The sequence below is a fragment of the Narcine bancroftii genome, chromosome 1, assembly GCF_036971445.1.
Source record: "Narcine bancroftii isolate sNarBan1 chromosome 1, sNarBan1.hap1, whole genome shotgun sequence".
Lineage (NCBI taxonomy): Eukaryota > Metazoa > Chordata > Chondrichthyes > Torpediniformes > Narcinidae > Narcine > Narcine bancroftii.
The window spans coordinates 288390607-288412950 of NC_091469.1; the positions used below are offsets into that span (position 1 = coordinate 288390607).

The window sequence follows — 22344 nt, forward strand, 5'->3', positions numbered from 1 at the left end:
TGTCAAGGAGATTCGCAAGGGTGGAATCACATACCAGCAGATCTGAAGGCAGTTTGTTTCCCACCGATATCAGACTCCGGAATAAACTTCACAATAGCAACATTACGCTGCCCTTGAAACTCTGCACTGTCTCTTACTTGGAGATGTCTAGTGAGACTGCTAGACACCTGATCTATTGATAATATTTTTTAATTGAATCCCTCTCAGAAAGGAATCATTAAAATTAGATATGATATATTATTGAAATTATATCCAGTACTTCACGATAAGATTAAAAAGGCTTAGGAACTGGAACTTGCCAGACCCTAATCAGAAGATCTATGGGTCAAGATTCTTAAACTAGTGAGTACATCTTAACTATGTGCCCGACATTCATTAATCCAATTCAAAGTGGTGCATCGTGTTCTCATGTCCAAAGATAAGCTGACTTGTATCTTTTCTAATATTAACCCTACTTGTGATTGATGTAAATCTGATATTGCTACATTGACATATGTTTTGGTCTTGTTCATTCTTAGAAATCTATTGAAAAGACATTTTTACTATCTTTTCAACTGTATTTCAGGTGGAGCCACGACCTAATCCAATAACTGCTCTTTTTTGGATTATTGAACAAGACATAGGGAGTTTTTCTGCACCTGTGCAATGGGCTGTGACCTGCTCCATATTGTTGGCTAGAAGATCCATCTTATTCAAATGGAAAAACTAGACCTTAAGTTCATTAAAAAATTAGATATTGTGTATTTGATTCATCGGTGAAGTCACAGATGCTACAGGGCAACCTTCCAGCTGGCCCCTGCAGGGACTCCATGCCATGCACCTAGTTCCCCCACCTCCATTCCACCTGTCCCCACCATGCTGCTGCATCTATTATCCTTGACTGTGCCTTTCTCACTGCAGAGCCAACTCCATTTCTCGCTCTTCTCTCCGAAGTTTTTTCTCTTCTTCCCCTTTCTATTTCAGTGACTTACAATCAATTATATGGGTTTATTCTTGTTCTCTTAGACCGCTGCCACCATGTTATGTCTCTATGTTACTGGGATGCTTCTTAAATAAGATGTAAGATTCAAATAAAAGAAGGGATTTTACTTACTGATGCCTTCCATCATCTCAGGAAACTGTTCACACACACATATACATACGCCCCACAGTGACACTCTATAGTTACTACAGTGAGAAGGGTGTATTCTTACATGTTTACAAAATAATTCACATTATCCTGACTATATAACACAACTGCTGGGTTTATTCATTGAATTTTCTGATGAGGTTCATTTTCAAAGGCTCTCTGCGCTTGACTGTTCCCAGTGTAAAAATTATATCGAGATGGCATTTCAGTTTTCACTAACCCAGCTGGTGAGTGCCTCAAGCCAGAAAGAAGGTTCCAAGAGTCAGTTTTACAGGCAGAGCCTGTGCTGTAATGTTTATAGAGATCTTCACAAGGTCATCCAAGCAGCCTCAGTGAATCCATGTCCCCAGCCCACATTGTCCGGCAGGGATTGGCTGACAAGAAACAGTCACTGAAGTCAACCCAACTGATATCTGAGCAAGCACACCCTGCTGCACACCTCTCCCCACTCCCTCCCTCCTCTCTTTTCGCCCACTGCCATACACCCTCCCCCACTGCAACCCTCTCCCCATTCCCTCCCACACTGCTACACTTCCCTCTCCAACATTCCTTCCTCCTTCTCCTCCACTCCCACACTCACTCCTTCCTCCCTTCCCCACTGCCACTCTCTCCTCCATACTCCCTCTCCGTCACTCACTCATTCCTCCCTCTCCCCTCACTGTCACACTCACATTCCTCCTCTCTCCCACTGCCATATTCACTCCCTCCTCCCTCTCCCACTGCCATATTCACTCCCTCCTCCCTCTCCCACTGCCACCCTCTCCCGACTCCCTCCCACACTTTTACACTCACTCTCTTCCCTCTCCCTCCTCTCTTCCCCCACTGCCACCCTCTTCCTCTCCTCCCTCTCCCCCACTGCCATTCACTCCCTCTTCCCTCTCCCCCACTGCCACACTCACTCCCTCTTCCCTTCTCCCAATGCCATTCTCTCCTCCTCCTTCTCCCTACCATCATTCACTCATTCCTCCCACTTCCACTCTTCCCTCTCCCTGACTGCCACACTCTCTCCTTCCTCCCTCTCTCCATGCCACATTCACTATATCCTTCCTCCCCCACACTGCCATACTCCTTCACTCCCTCCCCACTGCCACACTCACTATCTCCTTGGTCTCCCCCAACTGCCACACTCGCTCCACATCTGTCCCACTGTTGCATGTACACAAGACACTTCTCTGAAGTTCTACACACCAGAAGTACAGGGATGTCATTGACAGAACTATCTAATTACCAGTTCGTCCAGAAGCACCCTGACAGAACAGAACCTTGACCCCCTCCTTCCTGCAGATTACATCGATAGTTTAGAAGGAGCGATCGTATTCCCAGCATTAGACTGGTCATTTAAACACAATTCACAGGCAGTGCTTTGGAAATGGCTGAAGTTCTGAAATGTTCATATTTTTCTCTCCACAAAAATCTTAATTCCCTTCATGTTCTGCCATTCCCAAAATTATTATGGCTCTATTACAACTGATTGAAGTGTCGGCTCAACACAGTAAAACTATGATCTGACATTCCAAATCATGTCGTCAGCACCCAGCTCTCCAATAATGTGCACTGATCAGGGGGTCCTGTATCACACTCCCAGACCACCAGACTGGGCTTCCATCCCCACACTCCCAGACACATGCCCATCCATCCTCACATTCCCAGACACATGCCCATACTCTCAGACCACCAGTCTGGGCCCCCTCACTATTCTCCCAGACCATCCATCCGTCCCCACACACCCAGACCACTAGTCTGGGTTCTGTCCTGTAGTGTGGATTGTGGAGGGTCATGTGTCCTCTCCATCTGGAACCTGGTGGGAGTGTGAGTTGTGAAGGGTTGCGGGACCTCTCCATTTGGAACCTAGTTGGAAGTCACATTACCTGCCAGTCAAGGTTAGATTCTACCCACCCACTGGTGCACATCTGACCACCGGCCCCTTTAATCACCTAGTGATCACCTGGGTCAGACCCTCTCACTTAGTGTACTCTAAAGACCTTCACCACGTGCAATAGCTCTTTCTCTTCCGTTTTGAGACAAACCCTACTCCACTCCAGGTCACGAACTGTGGACAACGCTGGAGGAGTCGTTGGTAAGGTGTGCACTACACAGGGATTGGGGTTGTTAGATAGCATTGGAGACGTGCCCACATTAGACAAGGAACGGCAGGTAGCGCTTGTAATCCTTAATTGTCTATACACAGTTGCTAGAATTGGTAGAGTTAAGTTCAATGTGATTGGGTTGTCCTGTGTTTGTAGGAGTGTAAACAGTTGCTGATGTGACTGATTATACTGTGTTTTGTGTTTGAGAGTATTAATGTGTGTTGTCCCTGTTGCGACCCCCTTATGTGTGTTTTAATAAAAACCCTTTCTGTGTTCAGCCTGTGTATAGAACCATTGCTCTTCGAACCCACCAAATTTTCCACTTTGCACAAACATGTCCCCACACTCCCAGACCACCAGACTGGGCCACCAATTACGGAGAGAGATTGGTCTCACTGACTGTCCAACTTGGTTCACGGTATAAACACTGCTGTTCACTTTTCATCCCCCAGAGATAGGAATGTAGCATTTGGAAAGTGAAATTAGTCTGCAAAAGCTTCCTGGTCAGGATTCTTTATTGTGACACAGGAGGTCATGTGACCCAATGCCAACCATTGGTGGAGCAATCTCATCATTCCCATCCCCCACAGCCTTGTAAATTATTTCTCTTATCCAATGCCCTCTTGAAATCTTAACTACAGTATGTAATGTCATGTAATCGCTGAATCTTTTGGATCACTTTTGTGGGTCAAAGAAATGGGGGGAGGGTTGACGTTTACACTGGTCAAACTTTTGACCTCGTAATTACCTCTGCTGTTTAAGAAGCTCGGATGGCTGGGACCAGTTGGTAAAGGCATCAGGAGGTCAGATGGGCAAGTGGCCGGGGGGAGGATTCATGGTCGGGAGCTCGGATGGGCTGGCGACCGGGATGTCGGGAGCTTGGACAGGCAGGTGACCAGGATGTCAGGAGCTTGGACGGGCAGGTGACCAGGTTGTAAAGGCATCGGGAGCTCAGATGGGCAGGCAGCCGGGGGGGGAGGATCTGCAGTTGGGAGCTCAGATGGGCAGGTGCTGGGGCATCGGAAGCTTGGACAGGCAGGTGGCCGGCGCATCGGGAGCTCAGATGGGTGGTTGGGACCAAAAATAAGGCACTCGACTTTTACACGGGTCATATAAAAACTGATTTTTGGGTTGATAAAGCAGGGGGAGGGGTTGCCTTTTACACGGTATCAACAATTACATGAGTATATCTGATACATTCTGCTTCCACATCCCTAAATGTGATCATCACCTCACTGATGCCCCTCCATTTCTTCTCACTGCTGCCATCTACCTGGTCTGGCAGCACCTCTGGGCCCAGGGACTGAGTTCTTCCCCCAACACCCATCAGTCTCTTGAACCTCCCCTATCCCTACCCATAAACTACTCCAAAACCAGCACTGGATCGGTCTGAACCATTTCATTCTTTTTGCAATCATGCCCCTGTGAATATTTATTTCTACATCCATTTATTTCTATGATCTCTTTTTCTGTCTCGTGGAATATTATGGTCATTTTAATTCATACTTTCACTATTGGGGTATCATACGAACCTGTGTGGCTGCAGCAAGCAAGAATTGCAGTGAATTTATATTTTATGTAGAACATAGAACAGTACTGGCCTTCACGCCATGATGTTGTGCTAACCTATAACTGACTCAACAATCCAATCCTTCCCTACCTCACACCAATAACCCTCTATTTGTCTTTTATCTATGTGCCTGTCTAATAAATATCCCCATTGTACCAGCCTCCACCACCACCCCTGGCAACCCAAGACTCTGTAAAATCTTGTTGACCTCTATCAAGTCTCCTCTCATCCTTCTTCACTCCAAAGAGTAAAGCCCCAGCTCTGCAAACCTTGCCTCACAAGACATGTTCTCCAAACCAGACAACATCCTGGTCAATCTCCTCTGCATCCTTCCACATAGCCTCCACATCCTTCCTATAATGAGGCAACCAGAACTGAGCACAATATTCCAAGTGTGGTCTAACCAGAGGTTTATAGAGCTGCAACATTACCTCATGGTTCTTGAACTCATTCCTCTGACTAATTAAGCCAAGCGTCCCACAGGCCTTCTATATCATATCAACCTGCAGGGCAACCTTGAGAGATCTTCTGATTTTGACCCTAGGGTGTCTCTGTTCTTTGACACAGTTAAGATTCCTACCATTAACCCTGTACTCAGCCTTCAAGTTTGACCTTCCAAGATGAATCACTTCACATTTCTCTGGATTGAACTTCCACATTTCCGCTGAACTTTCCCGTTTAATGTACAGCAACCTTCTACATTATACACAACACCCCCAACCTTCAAGTCATTTGCAAACTTACTGACCCATCCCTCTACTTCTCCATCCAGATCATTTATATAAAAAAAATCACAAAGAGCAAATGACAATAAACCTCATTCTCCATAGAACACAACAGCACAGAAACAGACCCTTCAGTCCATCTAATGTGATGATCTGCTATTCTGCCAAGTCCCATTGACCTGCACCCATACCCTCCCATCCATGTACCTGTCCATATTTTTTTCTTAAAATGAAAAAATTGAATCTGTGTTCACTCGTTCAGCTCATTCCATTCTCATTCATTTTATAGATTTTTGCTTAAGATTTTAAACCTGTCCACTTTGAACCATTCACTCATTTTACCCAACGTGACCTTCTCCAATCTCCTGTCACCATTACGCCCCTGCCAATGCCCCTCGCACTCAGCGGTCGCGAACTCTCACCCGCGTCGCCAGCCCGTCCTTGCAATGTAGGCTGATCCCACATTCATCTGTTATTTCCGACAAGTCTTCATCTTCAAACTCTTCCAAACTTATGTCGTGGGTTAACCTGAAGTGAGACAATGGACAATAGATCAGGACAGCACTAGTCCGATCACGCCAGTGCGTGACATACTCTGCTCATGCACACTTCATGGCAGCATTCCGTGGCAAACTACAGCATGCACATGGGCTTATTGCGGCATTGGCTTTAGCAGAGGAAAGCTGGAGTCCTTTGCTTCACAGTGCAAACTTTGCTGGTGGAAGACCCAGCCTTGAATCATCAGCGCAACATCCAGGGTGGCACTGCTGTGTGGAAGGGATACGAAAGACAGCCAATGCAGGAAGAACTCAGCAGGTCGAGCAGCGTCAGTGGGAGAAAAAGAACAGCTATCATTTAGGACCAGAAACCTTCTAGGCTGAAGCATTGCCCATTCTTCCCCCCACCACTGATGTCGCTCAACCCACCGAGTTCCTCCAGCAGAAAGATTTTTTTTTAATTTTGTGGAGTCAAACTGAGAAAATATTCCAGAATAATAAAGGGTCAAGAACTTCAAATTCCTAGGTTTACATCTCTGAGAATCAGTCCTGGAGCCTCCACGTTGATGCAATCATGAAGGAGGCTCGCCAGTAGCTGTACCTTGTCACAAGTTTGAGGAGATTCTGTATGTCACCAAAGATGCATGAAAAGTTCTACAGGTCTACCGTACAGAGGTGCCAATGCACAGGACAGGAAGATACTCCAGAGTTGTTCACTCAGCCTATGATATCATGGGCAGTAGTCTTCACACCATCGAGGACATTGTCAAGAGGCAGCATCTTAAAAAGTCAGCCTCTGTCCTCAAGGACCCTCACCACCCAGAGGCACCTCTTCACTCTGCTACCATCGGGCTTAAAGATACAGGAGCCTGAAGACGAACACCCCGAGGCACAAGACCAGCTTCTTGCCCTCCACTTGTCAGATTTGTGAGTGGACCATGAACCACAGACTTTTCTCCTATTTTCTTGCACTATCTATTTATTTATTTAAATGTAATTTATTACACTGTGATGCTGCCACAAAGCAATGGATTTTGTGACGTGTTCATGGCAATAAATCTGATTATGAAATATTTATAGATATTTATTTTAAATTACCATATATTTTGGCATACAAGTCAAGTCTTAAAACCCTCAAAAAGCACTCAAAAAATCAGGGGTCAACTTACAGCCCAGATACAAAAATGAGACCTTAAATTCAACTTAAAAAAAAAACCGCTTGACGTAGATTCTACGCACAAGACGACCCGAAGCACCTCCCCACCACCAGTGCTGTCGCTCCTCAACACTTCCCCACCACCAGGCGCCACCCAGACATTTTACAATTGTAGAGCCCAAGGCCCCTGCTCCTGCCCAGGAGCCAACACATAGCCATAGTTGCTGCACTGAGCACACTTGGGCACCGAGGCAACTTTGATGCAGATGGCACCACACTCAATGTTGAGAATGGAGTTGCCATCAATGACTCCGGCTTCAGCCGATGCTGAAGACTTGGACCCAGCTTCTCCTTTTGCTTCCTGGCCAGAAGCAAAAGTTTTTTTTTACTTGCTTGCTTAATTTATAGACTTGTTACTTGGCAATTGGGGTGTTGTAACAATGTTTAGGTTGTGGCTGGGAGGCCTGAACACAGTCTCCGGCACGTTCCTTGCAGAAAATTGGGGGATTGACTTATATGCCCAATATATGATAAAACCATGAAAATGAGGCTGAAAATGGGGGCCTGACTTAGCTGAAGGTCGACATATGCTGAAATATATGATACATTTTCATGTATATATAATATATGTAATTATTACATACTGTGTACAGGTACACAATCCTTTAACCAGACGTCTAAAATCTGGAAAGCTCCAAAATCCGGCAAGTGAGGAGAGAGACGGCAGCGCGAGTTGGGCAGGCGAGGGAGGGGGAGGTGGCAGTGCGACTGGAAGGGGGTGGGGGTGGATACGGCAGCACAATTCTGGTGGGCTTAAATCTGGCTTTCCGAAATCTGGAAAAATCCGAAATTCAGAACACACTGTCCCCCGAGGGTTCCGGATAAAAGATTGTGTACCTGTATTGTGGGTGCATTGTGGTCTGGAGAAACGCTGTTTCATCTAGTTGTACGTGTGCATGCAAACAATAATAAACATGAACCTGATAAACTTTAACTTGTGTTGTCTGAGATGTTGGATTCCTAAGTGAAATGGCATTTCCCCCCCAGCCCCCACAGTTGCACACTCCAGGCTTTAACTTTTAAAACGCAGCACCTTGAAGGTAATATATTTTTGGGTTACGGGTCAAAGCGTGGAGATGTGGAGATGGAGATGCAGGAATGAGGGATTCCTTTCATGGCACACCATTCCAGATGGAGGGGGTGGGGGTGCTGATGGACAGGGTAAGCTGGATGGAAGAAGGAGACAGAGGAATCTTGTGAAAGATCCAAAAGGTACAAGTTGTTCTCAACCAGTTTTGGAAAGCACATTTAATTGGCTCCGCCTTCTACTGGAGCATACAACATGTAAATTTGTGGCTACATTATGAGAGTAAATACAGTTTAAAGAATTTGGTAGCTTAAGAGCTTTGTGGTGAGATTGGCTTGGCAATGAAACTATAATGACACAAGCTGCTTAAGTTGATGAGTTGATGTGGAAACATTTCAACATTTTTCCTCTGTGCATGTGTTCATCCAGATTAGTGCAGCTGTGAGGACCATTTCATTAACCCAGGACAATATCTTATTGGGGCAATATGGTTTGCGCAACCCTATTACAGCGCCAGTGACCCAGGCTTTGAATCTGGCGCTGTCAGTGAGAAGTTTGTACGTTCTCCCTGCATCTGCGTTGGCTTCCTCTGGGTGCTCCGGTTTCCTCCCACACTCCAAAGTAAACAAAGTGGACAAAGTGAAGGGAGGAAAGTTGAGGGGAGACATCAGGGGGAAGATTTTGTTTCAAATGAAACCCAGAATGGGTGCCTGGAATGGCTTGCCAGGGATGGTGGTGGAGGCTGGAACAATAGGAGTATTTAAGAGACACTTAGACAGAAAAATGGAGGGTTACAAAGTAGGAAGGGTTTCAATTTTTTTTGGTAGGATTACAGTATATAGGTTGGCAGTGGGCCGAATGGTCTGTACTTTGCTATAATGTCCTATGTATGGGGGTTGCAGGGCAATTGGGGCAGCATAGGTTCGTGGACAGGAAGAGCCTGCTACATGCTGTATGACTAAATTTAAATTAAGATCACATTAGGGACTTCATCCTTCCTCCTTGAACTGCCCCGCTTGCATTTCAATGAGATGTTAACAACGCGCACTGACACCCCCTTCTTCGAAATGCAACACGGTGTGCTCTGGACGTACACTTCTCACAGAGTGGGGTTTTTTTACATGTTTGTGGAGAGAGGATTGCAGGAGTAACCTACACTGGCGATCGAGAGAGAGCATCGACGCAATGCACCAAACAGAACCAGAGCAAATGAGAATCCATGGAGTCTCTTGAACCTCTTCTGCCACTCAATGCAATCATCTCCCTTCAAACCATAAGACCATAGGAGCAGAAATAGGCCATTCAGCCCATGGAGTCCGTCCCCCACATTTAATCACCATTTTCCCACTCAGCCCCACTGCCTGGTCTTCTCCCGATGACCTTCGATGCCCTGGCTAGTCAAGAGCCCATCAATCTTTGCCTTAAATACACCCAATGGCCTGCCCTTTACAATTGCCTGTGGCAACAAATTACACAGATTTACTATCCTCTGGCTGAAGTTGTGCCCTTTTGTCCTAGACTCTCCCACCATGGGAAACACCCTTTCAACATCTACTCTGTCCACACCTCTCAACATTCGAAATGACCCATAGACCCACTCTCTCCCCATATCCACCGATGCCTTGCATCTTAAAATCTGTTCATCTCCTGCTTTCCTGGACACAATCTCTTCTCACTGCTAATGTCAGCTCAAACTCCATCGTTCCTCAGATTGAAGCAAAGAAGTTTTTTTCCCCCAAAATAGTTATCAGACTCAGGAGTTGACAAGAAAGCCTGCAGGCACTAGGGTCTAGTATAGTACACAAACGCACTGGAGAAACAGCAGGTCATGCAGCATCAATGGGACCAACGTTTTGGGCCTGAGCCCTTCATTGTAACGTTCCTGGAGAAGAGCTCAGGCCAGAAATATTGACTGCCTTTTACATCCCATGGACGCTGTCAGAATAAACCTGGCAAAAAAGGAATCTTGAAATAAGTTATCGCGATATTGCGTTTCTCTGATTGAAGGTGGACATCATTATTCCTTGCTCCATGATGCGGGGAATCCAGATGGAAGGAATCGCCCTCCCATCCACAAACCTTCAAATACTCGAGCTTGTTTGAAGTTCTGGAGCTTGGATCACGAGCTGTGTCAAGCAGCAGCCACACAAGGGCGAGGTGAGGATGACAGGGCTTCTGGCCCCTGATGATCAGAGAAGTAAAAATATACAATAAATGTGAAAAGGCAGGAAATGGTCAACATTGTGTGGAGTGAGTTGGCAGCTCATGTTAATGAACTTGTCCCCACCCTTTGTATTGACGGAGCTGATGTGGAGGTGGGAGACGCTTTAACTTTTTAACTGAATCAGAATTTATTGTCATGAAGTTTGGTGTTTTGCGGCAGCGTTACAGAGCAAACATTCAAATTATCACCATCCTACCACATTACCATGAAAATGTAAAAATAACAGTGCACAAAAAGTCAGGCCGTGTCTTTCATTCATTGATTATTCAGGAATCTGATGGCAGAGGGGAAGAAACTATCCTCATGTCTTCGGGCTCCAGTACCTTTTCCCCGATGGTAACAGAGTGAAGAGGACATGGCCTGGGGGGTGGGATTCTTTGAGGATAGAGGCTGCTTTTTTAAAACACCGCCTCATGTAGAGGTCCTCGATGGAGTGAAGTCTGGTGCCTGTGATGTCGCAGGCTGAGTTAACAACCCTCTGGAGTTTATTCTTGTCCTGAGAGTTGGAGCCTCCAGACAGTGATGCAACCAGCCAGAATGCTCTCCACAGTCCACCTGTAGAAATTTATGAGCGTTTTTGGTGACATACTGAATCTCCTCGAACACTTCACAAAGTATAGGCGCTGGTGAGCCTTCTTAGTGATTGCATTAACATGGAGGCTCCAGGACAGATCCTCGGAGAATTTGAAGTTCTTGACCCTCTCCACTACTGAGCCCTTGATGAGAACTGGGTCGTGTTCTCCTGACTTCCTCGTGAGGTCCACATTCACCTCCTTGGCTTTGCTAACATTGAGCACAGGGTTGTTGTTGTTACACCATTCAACGAGCTGATTTATCTCCCGCCTGTACACTTCCTCATTGCCGTTTGTGATTCTGCCACCAACTGTGGTGTCATCGGCAATCTTGTAGATAGCATTGGAATTGTACCTGGCCACACAGTCATGGGTGTATAATGACAGTGGGCAAAGCATGCATCCTTGGGGTGCGCCTGTGTTGATAGTCAGTGAGGAGGAGACGTTGTTTCCAATTCTTACTGACTGTGGCTTTCAGATGAGAAAGTCAAGGATCCAGTTGCAGAGGTGGGTACAGAGGCCAAGAATGGCATTGAAAGCTGAGCTGTAGTCAATGAAGAGCAGCTGTATGTATGAGTTGTTGTTTTCGAGGTGATCCAGGGCTGAGTGGAGAGTCAGTGATATTGCATCTGCTGTGGTGCGATTGTGACGATGGGGGAATTGCAGTGGGTCCAGATCTTTACTTTGATATGTGTTAATTCCAGGCATGACCAGTTTCTCAAAACATTTCATCACAGTCAAAGTTAGTGCTACTGCGTGTAGTTGTTGAGGCAGCTCACACTGGTCAGAACCTCTGACTGCAGCAATGAGAGGTTGAAAATGTCCGTGAACACTCCGGCTAGTTGGTTGGTGCAGATTTTCAGTACCCTGCCAGGTACGTCATCAGGGCCTGACACCTTGCGAGGGTTCACCCTCTTGAATGATGTTCTCGCACAGCTCTCAACGTGCTCTGGTCCAACCATAGTAAAACTACGGCCAAGAAAATGTACCAAGTTCTGTAAAAGCCTGAAGAAATTCAGCTCTGTTCTTGCCAACATTTATCATATCATTTTGGTCCATACATACATTGTCATGTATATAATGAACTCTCATCTCATCCCAGAGCAGGTATCCTGTATGGATATGTGCAGTGGTGGTAGTGGGGGGGGGGGGCTGGTTGGAAAAGAAAGAGAGAGTGTGTGCACTCACCCAGGGGTGGAGGGTGGGAGAGAGACCGCACCTAAGGGGAGAGAGAGAGGGTGCACCTAAAGAAGGAGGGAGAGATAGAGAGAGCACGCACACCCAACTTGGGAGAGAGGTGGTGAGAGAGAGAGAGCGCGCACCCAAAGCGGGAGGGGGGAAAGAGAGAAAGAGAGAGAGAGGAGCCAAGGGTGGGGGGGTGGAAGAGAAAGAGACAGACAGACAGACAGAAAGAGCGAGAGAGAGTGAGAGAGAGAGAGAGAGAGCGCACCCAAAGCGGGAGGGGGGGAAAGAGAGAAAGAGAGAGAGAGGAGCCAAGGGTGGGGGGGGGGGGTGGGAGAGAAAGAGACATACAGACAGACAGAAAGAGCGAGAGCGAGAGCGAGAGCGAGAGCGAGAGCGAGAGAGAGAGAGAGAGAGAGAGCACCCAAAGCGGGAGGGGAGAAAGAGAGAAAGAGAGAGAGAGGAGCCAAGGGTGGGGGGTGGGAGAGAAAGAGACAGACAGACAAACAGAAAGAGCGAGAGAGAGAGAGAGAGAGAGAGAGAGAGAGAGAGAGAGAGAGAGAGAGAGAGAGAGAGAGAGTGCGAGCCCAAGGAGACAGAAGGGAGAAAATGGAATGACAAGATTTGCATCCATTGCAATATTGCCATTGTTCTGGGAACCCAGTTGCATCTTTGGGAGTTGGATAAACATTTTTTAGAACACACAGGGCCATCGCTGCTTCTGAGGGAGAGTTTGTGCAGTAGGTCAGGGTCTGGCACCCTGAAGGGAAATGACCAAATTGCTGCTGGTTGTTGACACAGGACGAATGAAGAAAGACATTGCCTCTTCTCTTCAACTGGACCAAGAACTTTTCAAACATCAAAAACTCTGGCAGTTTGGCTAAGAGATTACAACATAATCACAGTCACACATCTGCAAGGGTTCCAGAAGCCCATCAGAGTTAAAATAGTACTCTGGACAATAGTTGGCATCTTATCCACATATGGGAGGCTCCATCTAGTTGTTTGCTAACAACTGCTGAGGGACAAAGTACTTTGCTGCCCAGTATTCACACCCCACACTTGTACTGTCTCAACAAGCAACGGCCACCCCCAGAGGAGATATGATCAGGAATTCTAGAGCTGAAAGCTCATGCCTCTTCCCACTGCTCAATGCCAGCATGGTCACATCCAGAGGCCAAGGAGTGCTGGGGATTGGATGGTTGGTAGTGTTTACAGTGAGGGACGGGTGCAAACAAGGGTGGGAGCTGAAAGGATGTCCGAACCAGAAGCCTGTGCTGGCTGACGAGCAGAGGGGTGACGTGGCCTCAGCCAAGTTGGTGATGCACCCTTCAGAATAATTTAATGTTGCTGACATGACAATTTGGTTGCATTTCTCATTCTGACACAATTTACTCTAATCTTCACTCGAGTTGAAATAAGGCAATGTCTACATACAGGCACTGAGGGCAAGAAGGACTCGTGAAGGGCCTTGGGGGCTGAAGGCTTCCTGACCGTGTTGGATAGGGGCTTGGGTTGCCAACGGATCAAACAGGAGTCTGTGTGGCTGCAGAGGCTGCGGGAGGTGAATCCATGGACACTCAGTGACTCTCAAGGGGCCTCTCTTTTGCATCTCTTTCTCTCTCACTGTAAGGGGCACCGGGTGGCACAATAGTGACTCTGCCTTGCGGCAGGCAGAAGGCAATTTTGTGCAATGTGACATGGTCTGTACATTTGAACACGTTCTAGCCTGCAGGAGTGAGGGACGCACTGAGGCTTGGTGCAACTGTGGGGAAGGAGCAGAGTTTAGAATCTTCACGTTACCAGGCACTGAGGGGCTGAGACTGAGGGGAACTAACAGAGTTGGGGGTGGGGGAGGGGAAGAGATAGAAACAGCAGGGTTGGTAATGGAGTATTAAAAGAATGTAAAATGTGAAATGCATGTCGATGAGATGATTGACTCTTTGTAAAAAGTTATGAAGTTTTTTTTCCTGCATTGTAAATAGTTTACCCGACATTATTGAAACTATGAATGTTAAAGTCTCAAACAGATTATTTTCTCCTGTATTGTATACAATTTATTGGGAATAAAGTATATTTTTTGGGGAAAAAAATTAAACGACAATAAAGGAATCGTGAATTTTGCATTGTCTGAGTGCAGGCAACGTTGATTTGTGAAGAACCCCCCCATCTAGAGCTTACGAAAGAAGTGACTCATGTTCGCCATGCCCTCCATGCTTGGTGTTAATTCCATTATACTAGCAGTCTTCCAGAGCTCTGTCACGCAGGGAGTAAATTGGACAGTTGGCACCTCTCCACTGGCTGTCTGCAGTTATTCACCTTCTCACAGTTGTAGGGTACACGCTGGTGAAGTGTACCAACATCTCCAGATCTGACCCTTCTCAGCGCAGACAAAACCGGGATGACCACCACTCATTTCCTCACCATGAAGGAGGCTATGCATCCCACCGAGTCTACGCTAGCCCTCAGGACAATTGCCTTCTCCCACTTATTTTCCTGCAATTTATTCTCCCATCATCACCCTCACAACTGGGGAAGAGTGGGGGGGGGGGGGGGGTAGATTTCTGAATCACATTCAGAATTTTTCGCCATGAACATGTCACCAAATCTGTTGTTTTACTGCAGCATCTCAGAGCAAATATTGTTATAAATTACATTTAAAACTCAATAAATTAGTGCAAGGATAAGATAAAATGAGGAGTGTCTGTGGTTCATTGTCCTTTCAGAAATCTAATTGCAGAGGGGATGAAGCTGTTTTTGTACCACTGGGTGTTCGTCTTCAGGCTCCTGTACCCCCCTTCCCGATAGTAGCAGAGTGAAGAGGCCATGACTTGGGTGGTGGGGGATCCTTGAGGATAGAAGCTGCCTTCTCAAGACACGTCCTCGATGGAGTGAACACCAAGGCCCGTGGGATGGCACTGGCCGAGATCACAATTCGGTGTAGTCTTTTGGAGATGAGGAAGAACTGCCTCTCCCAGAGAGGAGTGAATCTGTGGAATTCTCTGCCCATGGATCAGTAGAGGCTGCCTCATTAAGGTACAAACTGATAGACTTTTGAACAATAGATGGGGAATTAAGGGTTACGGGGAAGGGGCAGCCAAGTAGAACTGAATCCACAGCCAGATCAGCCATGGTCTTCTAGAATGGTGGAACAGGCTCGATGGGTGAGATGGCTGACTCCTGCTCTTGTTCTCAATGTTCTAATGCACATTAGAAGTGACTTATAGCAGTCAATTCACCGACCAACAACATGTCTCTGAGATGTGGGAGGAAACTGGAGTTACTCCACACAGACATCGCTAGAGGTCAGGATTGAACTGGGGTCACAGGAGGTGTGCCAAGGAGTAACTTATGGATAGTGGGCAAGTTGAAGCACATTGCATTGATAACAGCAGGGGAGGAGAGCACTGTCTGTGTATTCCAACCTCAAGAATCAGTGCTCAGTAAAGATCCCATCTGAACCCATCCCCACCCACCAAACCTGGCTCCAATCAATCAGTACAACTCCGGTCCAAGGAAAATTAAACTCTATTGCTGGAAACCAACTGAGACCCAAAAAACTGACAAAATCACACATCGAGAGAAAACAAAAGTTAACTGAGGTTTCAAAGTTGAGACCATAAGTGATAGGAGCAGAAATAGGCCATTCAGCCCATTGAGTCTGCCCCAGCCTTCTCCCCATAACCTGTGATGCCCTGGCTAATCAAGAACCTTTCAATCTCTGCCTTAAATACATCCAATGACTTGGCCTCCATGACCACCAGTGGTGATAAATTCCACAGATTTATCACCCTCTGGCTACAGAAATTCCTTCGCATCTCTGTTCTAAGCAAATGCCCCAATCCTGAAGATGTGCCCTCTTGTCCTAGACTCTCCCACTGTGGGAAACAATCTTTGCACATCTATTCTGCCCACATCTTTCAACATTCAAAATGTTTCAATGAGATCCCCCCTCATTCTCCTAAATTCCAACGAGTCCAGGCCAAGAGCTGTCAAATGCTCCTCATTTGTAACCCTTTCATCGCCAGAATCATCCTTGTGAACTTCCTCTGAAGTCTCTCCAACTTCAGCACATCTTTTCTTAAATGAGGAGCCTAAAATACCCCGTAAGGTCTCACCAATGCCTTGTAAAGCCTCAACATCACATCCCTGCTCTTATATTCTATCCCTGCACTGGAGAGGGTTCAGACGAGTTTCACCAGAAGGTTCTCTGGATTGGAGTGAAAGGAGAGATTGGATGTAGAGCTTGCTTTCCCTGGAGCACAGGAGGCTAGGAATGGACCTGATAGAGGGACATAGCAATGCAGTGGGTAGGCAACGAATGGTGACATTCTTTTTCCTATGGTGGGAGCATCTGAGACACAAGAGGTGCAGGAGGCTTAGAGGGGATCTGAAGGGCACACTTTATCTTTAGTTTTAGACAGGGTGGTGGTTGGTATCTGGAACTCACTGCCAAAGTTGGTGGTGGGAACAGTCACCATCACAGGTAGGTACTTGAATAGGCAAGAAGTAGAAAGCTACAGTCCCAGCGTGGTTGAATGGGACATGCGCTGGCAAGTACAAGGGCGAGAATGGTCAGAGGTTTAAGGTGACTGGAGAAAGATGGAAGGGGAGAAGAGGAAAATTGTTTCGAGGAGAGGACAGTGCTTGCCCAGAACACAGTGTGGTAGGGAACTTTATCCCATTCCTCAATGTGCTGGCAAACAACTGTGACCTGCAGATCAAAAGCAGAGTTTAGCCCCAATGTTTATTTTTCAGCCAACGAGATGGGCAGAACAGCCTTCTCTGGTAATGCACAGACTTCAAACCTCAGCAGCCGAGACCAGGTACAAGGAAAATACTCTCGATCTGAAGAGTGCCTCCCCTCGCCACCAACGTCGTAGCACAGACCATGACTCAGGTGCCATCAGTAAGCCCAGCCCAGTGCAAAGCTGCAGCCGCGAAGCACACGAGCAGCAATCCCACCCCAGGCCAAGTTCAGAGGCATCTCCGACCCTGAGATGTGATGCAAGAAGTATTGAGGATGTAAAAGTCTCTCGCCACGGGGAGAGGGCAGTGAGACTTAGACACTGGGTGGGACAAAACAGCTGCCCATGCTGGAATTTGAATCTGGAAGAACTCAGGAGGTCGAGCAGTGGTGGGGAAAAAGGACAGAAGATGTTTTGGGCTAGATCCTGATGAACCACTGCTGCAGCCAGACCCTCCGAACTCCTCCAGTAGATTGCATTTAGATACTCCAGGTACCCTTCATTCAGGTTGATCATGACAGATGCCCCATCTTCCCCCAGTCCACCTCCACCCCCATCAAAGCCCTTGTTGCCAACACACCCGGGAAGCATAACCTTGGAGTTTCCAATCATCGTGCAGAAACAGCACAAGTGATCGATAACTTTGACGCCACTTCAACTGGCAAAATGCTGACTTACTTCAGCAAGGATTCAACCCTTCGCTCAACATGATACTATTCCGCAGCAGCACGATTTACAAACTTGGGCACTGTAGCAATAGAACAGCTCGACGTTAATGCTCGCTACCAGGAACAGTGCCATCAGCAAATAATTTAGTATCACCAGAATAAGCAAATTAATTCAAAGCATTAAAACAAAGCATTCTTAAAGAGCAAATCATCCATTTTAAGATCAGATGGAGCGGGGAAGGGGACAGAGGACATAACCATTTCCTTTATCTCTACATACAATGAAATATTCTTTAACAATGAGTATTTTATTTGTGACCAAGTGTGGGCAGTTATTGTCCAACAACACATGCACAGTGCAAAGGCGTTGGTTCAGAAAGATAACACCCAGTTGATTTTTTTTCCTAGTCATATTTAACCAGGGGAAAAATTCCCATCGATACAAGTTGCTAACTTGGCATCCTTGGTGAATCCAACTTCTTTTAATATTACTGCTGAGAACAGAGATCTTTTAACAAATAAAAATGCATTTGAGGCCAGATTGAGCTGAGGAATAAATCTCTCCTCCTAGTAACAGGAGGGATCAGTGCAGAAAATAAAGTCACCCTTGGAGAAAACCAGCCATCAGCTTGCAATCCATGCAGGGTACCTGGCGTTTGTCGGGAGAACTTGCCTACCATTCTTCCCACTGATCCTCAATCCACTTCTCCTCGTCCTCGGAATCCATTCTGGAGGGAGGAGGCATTGATCAGATTGCTTTGCACACAGATTCTCTTACATCCTCACTAAAAATGCCTTCAGGAGATGGTCACTGAGATTCCTGGTGTCATTGGGGCCCTCTGAATACAGCGGTCGGACCTAGAGAACTAGAGCTACATTGCATAAGAACCCATGAAAGAACTCAATTATGCTCTATATATGCGGCAGGAACCAGGAAAGGCAAACTGAAACTGCTCCCTCAGCCAACTTCATTTATTATTTACAAATTAAATCAATAAGTTTCATTTTCCAAGTCCTGTTTTCTTTTCCTTTCCCCTCTCTCTCTCTCTTTTTCTCTCTCTCCCCACCCCCCCCCCACCTCTCGTTCTGCTGCCTGCAAGATTCTGTTACTCAAATCAATAATCTGTGCAGAACCAGACACTACAGCACAGGAACAGGCCCTTTGGCCCATCTAGTGTGTGCTGAAATGAGTTCCACTGACATTCACCCAGACCATACCCTTCCCCATTCATGTACCTGTCCAAATTTTTCTTAAATGTCAAAATTGAGGCCGCATTCGCCATTTCAGCTCACTCCGCACCACTCTCTGCGTGAAGAAGTTGCCACCAATGTGCCCCTGAAACATTTTACCTTTCACCCTAAACCCATGTCTTCTAGTTTCTGTCACATCTAACCTCAGTGGAAAAAGCCTGCTTGCATTTACTCTATCTATGCCCTTCATAATTTTGTATACGTCTATCAAATCTCCCCTCATTCTCCGACACCCCAGGGAATAAATTCCAAACCCATCAACTTCTCCCTGTAACTCAGTTCCTGATGTACTTGTAAATCTTCTCTACTCTCTTTCAATGTTATTGATAACTTTCCTGTAGGTAGGTGACCAGAACTGCACGCAATATTCCAAATCTGGCCTCTCTAATCCCTTGTAAAAAAAAAAATCACAATAACATCTCAAATCTGCAATCCCTGCCACAAACAAAACCCAGAATGGTGCACAACTCCCAAGGTAAAGACTCTGGGGTGGGCCTGAACCCAGGCACATGACTACCTTGTCAGAAATCTTTCTCCTGAGTGAAGCAAGGTCATCTACTTTTGGCAATGGGCCAATCTTTACCATTTGATCTTCTTCGCCATCCTGGGACAACCTACACATCTACCAATTGTGCTCCACATGGATTTTCCTCTCACCATGTCCCATTGCTGCCTGTGCATCTCCAACTTCCCCTTGGTCAGAAGTGGCTGAAATGGAGCAGCTCCCAGCTCCAAGTCAGACCCCAGGTTGCGAGGTTAGCTACACGAGACACTGCAGGCGATGCTGGAGGAACTCGGGGGACGGGCCAGTGTCCGTGGAGAGAAGCGAACAGTCAACATGCCGTGGGGACCGAAAGAGGCTAAACAGCCCAGTGTAAAGATGTGTGAGAGGAGGGGTGAAGAAAGAGCTGGCAAGTAATAGGCAGATCCAGTCAAGAAGTTTGCAGGCACTGCGGTTGAAATAATAACACACAGTGCTGGAAAAACAGCCCATCAGACAGTGTCCTTCATATAGCTAAGATAAAAATACATTTCAAAAGAAGTTTCAGGCTTGAGCCCTTCATCAAGGATACTTTGGCCTGCTGAGTTTCTCCAGCATTGTTTTTTTACTGGATCCAGGCAAGGTGGTGGTTGATTGGCGGATGATCAGGTGGGGGTGGAGGGGTGGGGAAAGGGTACTGCTCTGTCAACCTTGCTTCATGAGACTCACACCACCAGGTTCAGAAACAGTTGTGACCTCTCCACCATCAGATTCCTCAACCACAATCAGAGACTCATTGGAGGACACATCATTTATTCCTGAATTTGCAGTTTGCTTACATTTCTCCCTTTTGTACACTCATCTACTTACGGAGTGAAATTTCCACAACCGACAACCCCCCCCCCCCCCCCCCAGGCTGGAGGAATCTCAGGGTTCTGTGATGTTATGCATGTACTCTGACAGTAAATGTGTATGTTCTCCCATCCAGGCAACATCCTGGTAAATCTCTTCTGCACCCTCTCAGCTACTTCTCAAACTCGTGGAAACTTTGGCCTTTTTATATTATTTTCTAGATTATTCTCACATCCAGTCCCTTTTAAGTTATATTTCAGTATTTCCCGTTTATCTGGCCTACCACTCATCTTTGCAACACTGACAGCTTTATCTTTCAATTTGATATCAAATTTCTTGAGGGAGCTACAGATGGTGAATTCTTCTTGTAGAGCTTCAAGTGCATTATCCGACTGTACAGAGACAACCAGACACAACAGCATTACAGCATTTCTCTGGACCACAGTGTGCACGCACACATGCAAGATACAGCACATACAAATACAAAACAAAATAAATACATATAAATACTTTGGAATGGTTTACCCAATAACAGGATATCCTTCAATCTCACGGCCTGTGGAAAGAAGCTAATTCCCAGCCTGGCAGTCCTGATTTTGATGTATCTCCTTTCTGATGGTAACAGGTCAAAGATCCTGGATGGTAGAGCCCTATTTAAGCAATGCTCCCGATGAATAGAGGAAAGGGAGACCCCACCACCTTCCTACCTCACTGGAATGAACCATTGCTGATATTTAGCAGAAGTATCATTGAGTGTCCTCCGCTGCTGATCTATGCCTAGCCAGTCCACTCAACTCTGACCTCGTACCATTGTATGAGGGTATATTAGATGTTGTCCATCACTGCTGGAAGGATTGATTTTATGAGCAGGTCAGCTTTGTGTACTGGTGAGGCTATACCTGGAGTACTATAAGCAGTTCACCAGGTTGATTCTAGACACAAGGCAGCGAAGCTTCACTCACAGATGAACTCGATGCCTTCTACACCCAATTTGACCACCAGAACAAGGAAGAAACAATGCGTCCCCTATGTCCCCTGATGATCTCCTGTCTGTATCAGAGGATGGCCCATGCAAGCTGCTTTCAGGAGAGAGAATCCAAGGAAAGCATCCAGTCTGGACAGAGTACTTGGCCGAAAACTGAAAACCTGTCCTAACCAACTTGCCAATGTTTTCACAGATACCTTCAACATCTAACACCAGCAGGGCTTGGTATCCACCCATTCAAACAGGCCTCAACCGTACTGGTGTCCACGAAGAGTGTGGTAACCTGCCTAAATGACACCAACCGGGACAGTCACATTCAGTGATGAGGTGTTTTGAGGGACTAAAGCTTTGAACTTTGAAGATGAGGGGGTTGGCTTATGAGGAGAGATTGAGTAGCCTGGGACAAAACTCACTGGAGTTCAGATAAGGATACAAAGTAAAACAGACACATACAAAATTATGAAAGGCAGAGACAAGATGGAAGCAGGCAGGTTGTTTCCACTGGTGGGGGAGACAGAAGTGCAAGATTCAGAGGAGTAGATTTAAAGTCAGATGAGGGACTGCTTCTCCAAGTGAAGCTGCAGAATTCTCTGCCTCTCTGAATGTCAACACAGGGGATAGATCTTTGAATAATAGGAGAATGAAGGGTCTGTGTAGGTTAGTGGAGCTGAGTCCACTGCCAGATTAGCCAGCAGAGTAGTCAAACCGAACCCGATCTTACACCTGAACACAATCACTTCTGCCTCAGAGGCACTTTAGGGATCATGAATTAATTCCATTTCACTTCACATTACCACATCAAAAAGGGCTTGCTCCCTGGCTGGTTTCTCTGGGCTCTGCCGGAAGAAACTCGCCCTCAAGCCTATCCCTTGTCGAATGTTGTCTTATAAAGAGTTGAAAATAAGAAAACAGAAATGGAAAAGGAGGAAAGGTAATGATGGAAAAACGGAAAGAGAAGATAAACAAAATATAAAAGGGCTACGCTGAACTATATGACTTTAAATATTAATGGAATACATAACCAAATTAAAAGGAAGAAACTACTAAATTTAAATGAATAAATGTATTCCATTAGAAAAAATAACATATAGGTTAAGAAATAATATTGAAATATTCGAACAAGTATAGGA

At 46.2% G+C, this 22344-nt stretch overlaps 1 protein-coding gene across 7 annotated transcripts in view; it reads right to left on the reverse strand.

Moving 5' to 3' along the window:
• mapk8ip1b (mitogen-activated protein kinase 8 interacting protein 1b) overlaps window positions 1-22344 on the reverse strand; it is a 113225-nt gene that overhangs the window by 35520 nt on the left and 55361 nt on the right. For 5 of the 7 annotated variants that reach the window (XM_069902984.1, XM_069902983.1, XM_069902987.1 and 2 more), the window contains one exon: window positions 5934-6039. In XM_069902984.1, the coding sequence (XP_069759085.1) occupies window positions 5934-6039 (106 nt within the window). Of the gene's footprint in view, window positions 1-3527; window positions 3691-5933; window positions 6040-22344 lie in introns of those variants that run through there. The other 2 variants (XM_069902995.1, XM_069902990.1) reach the window with 2 other exon arrangements.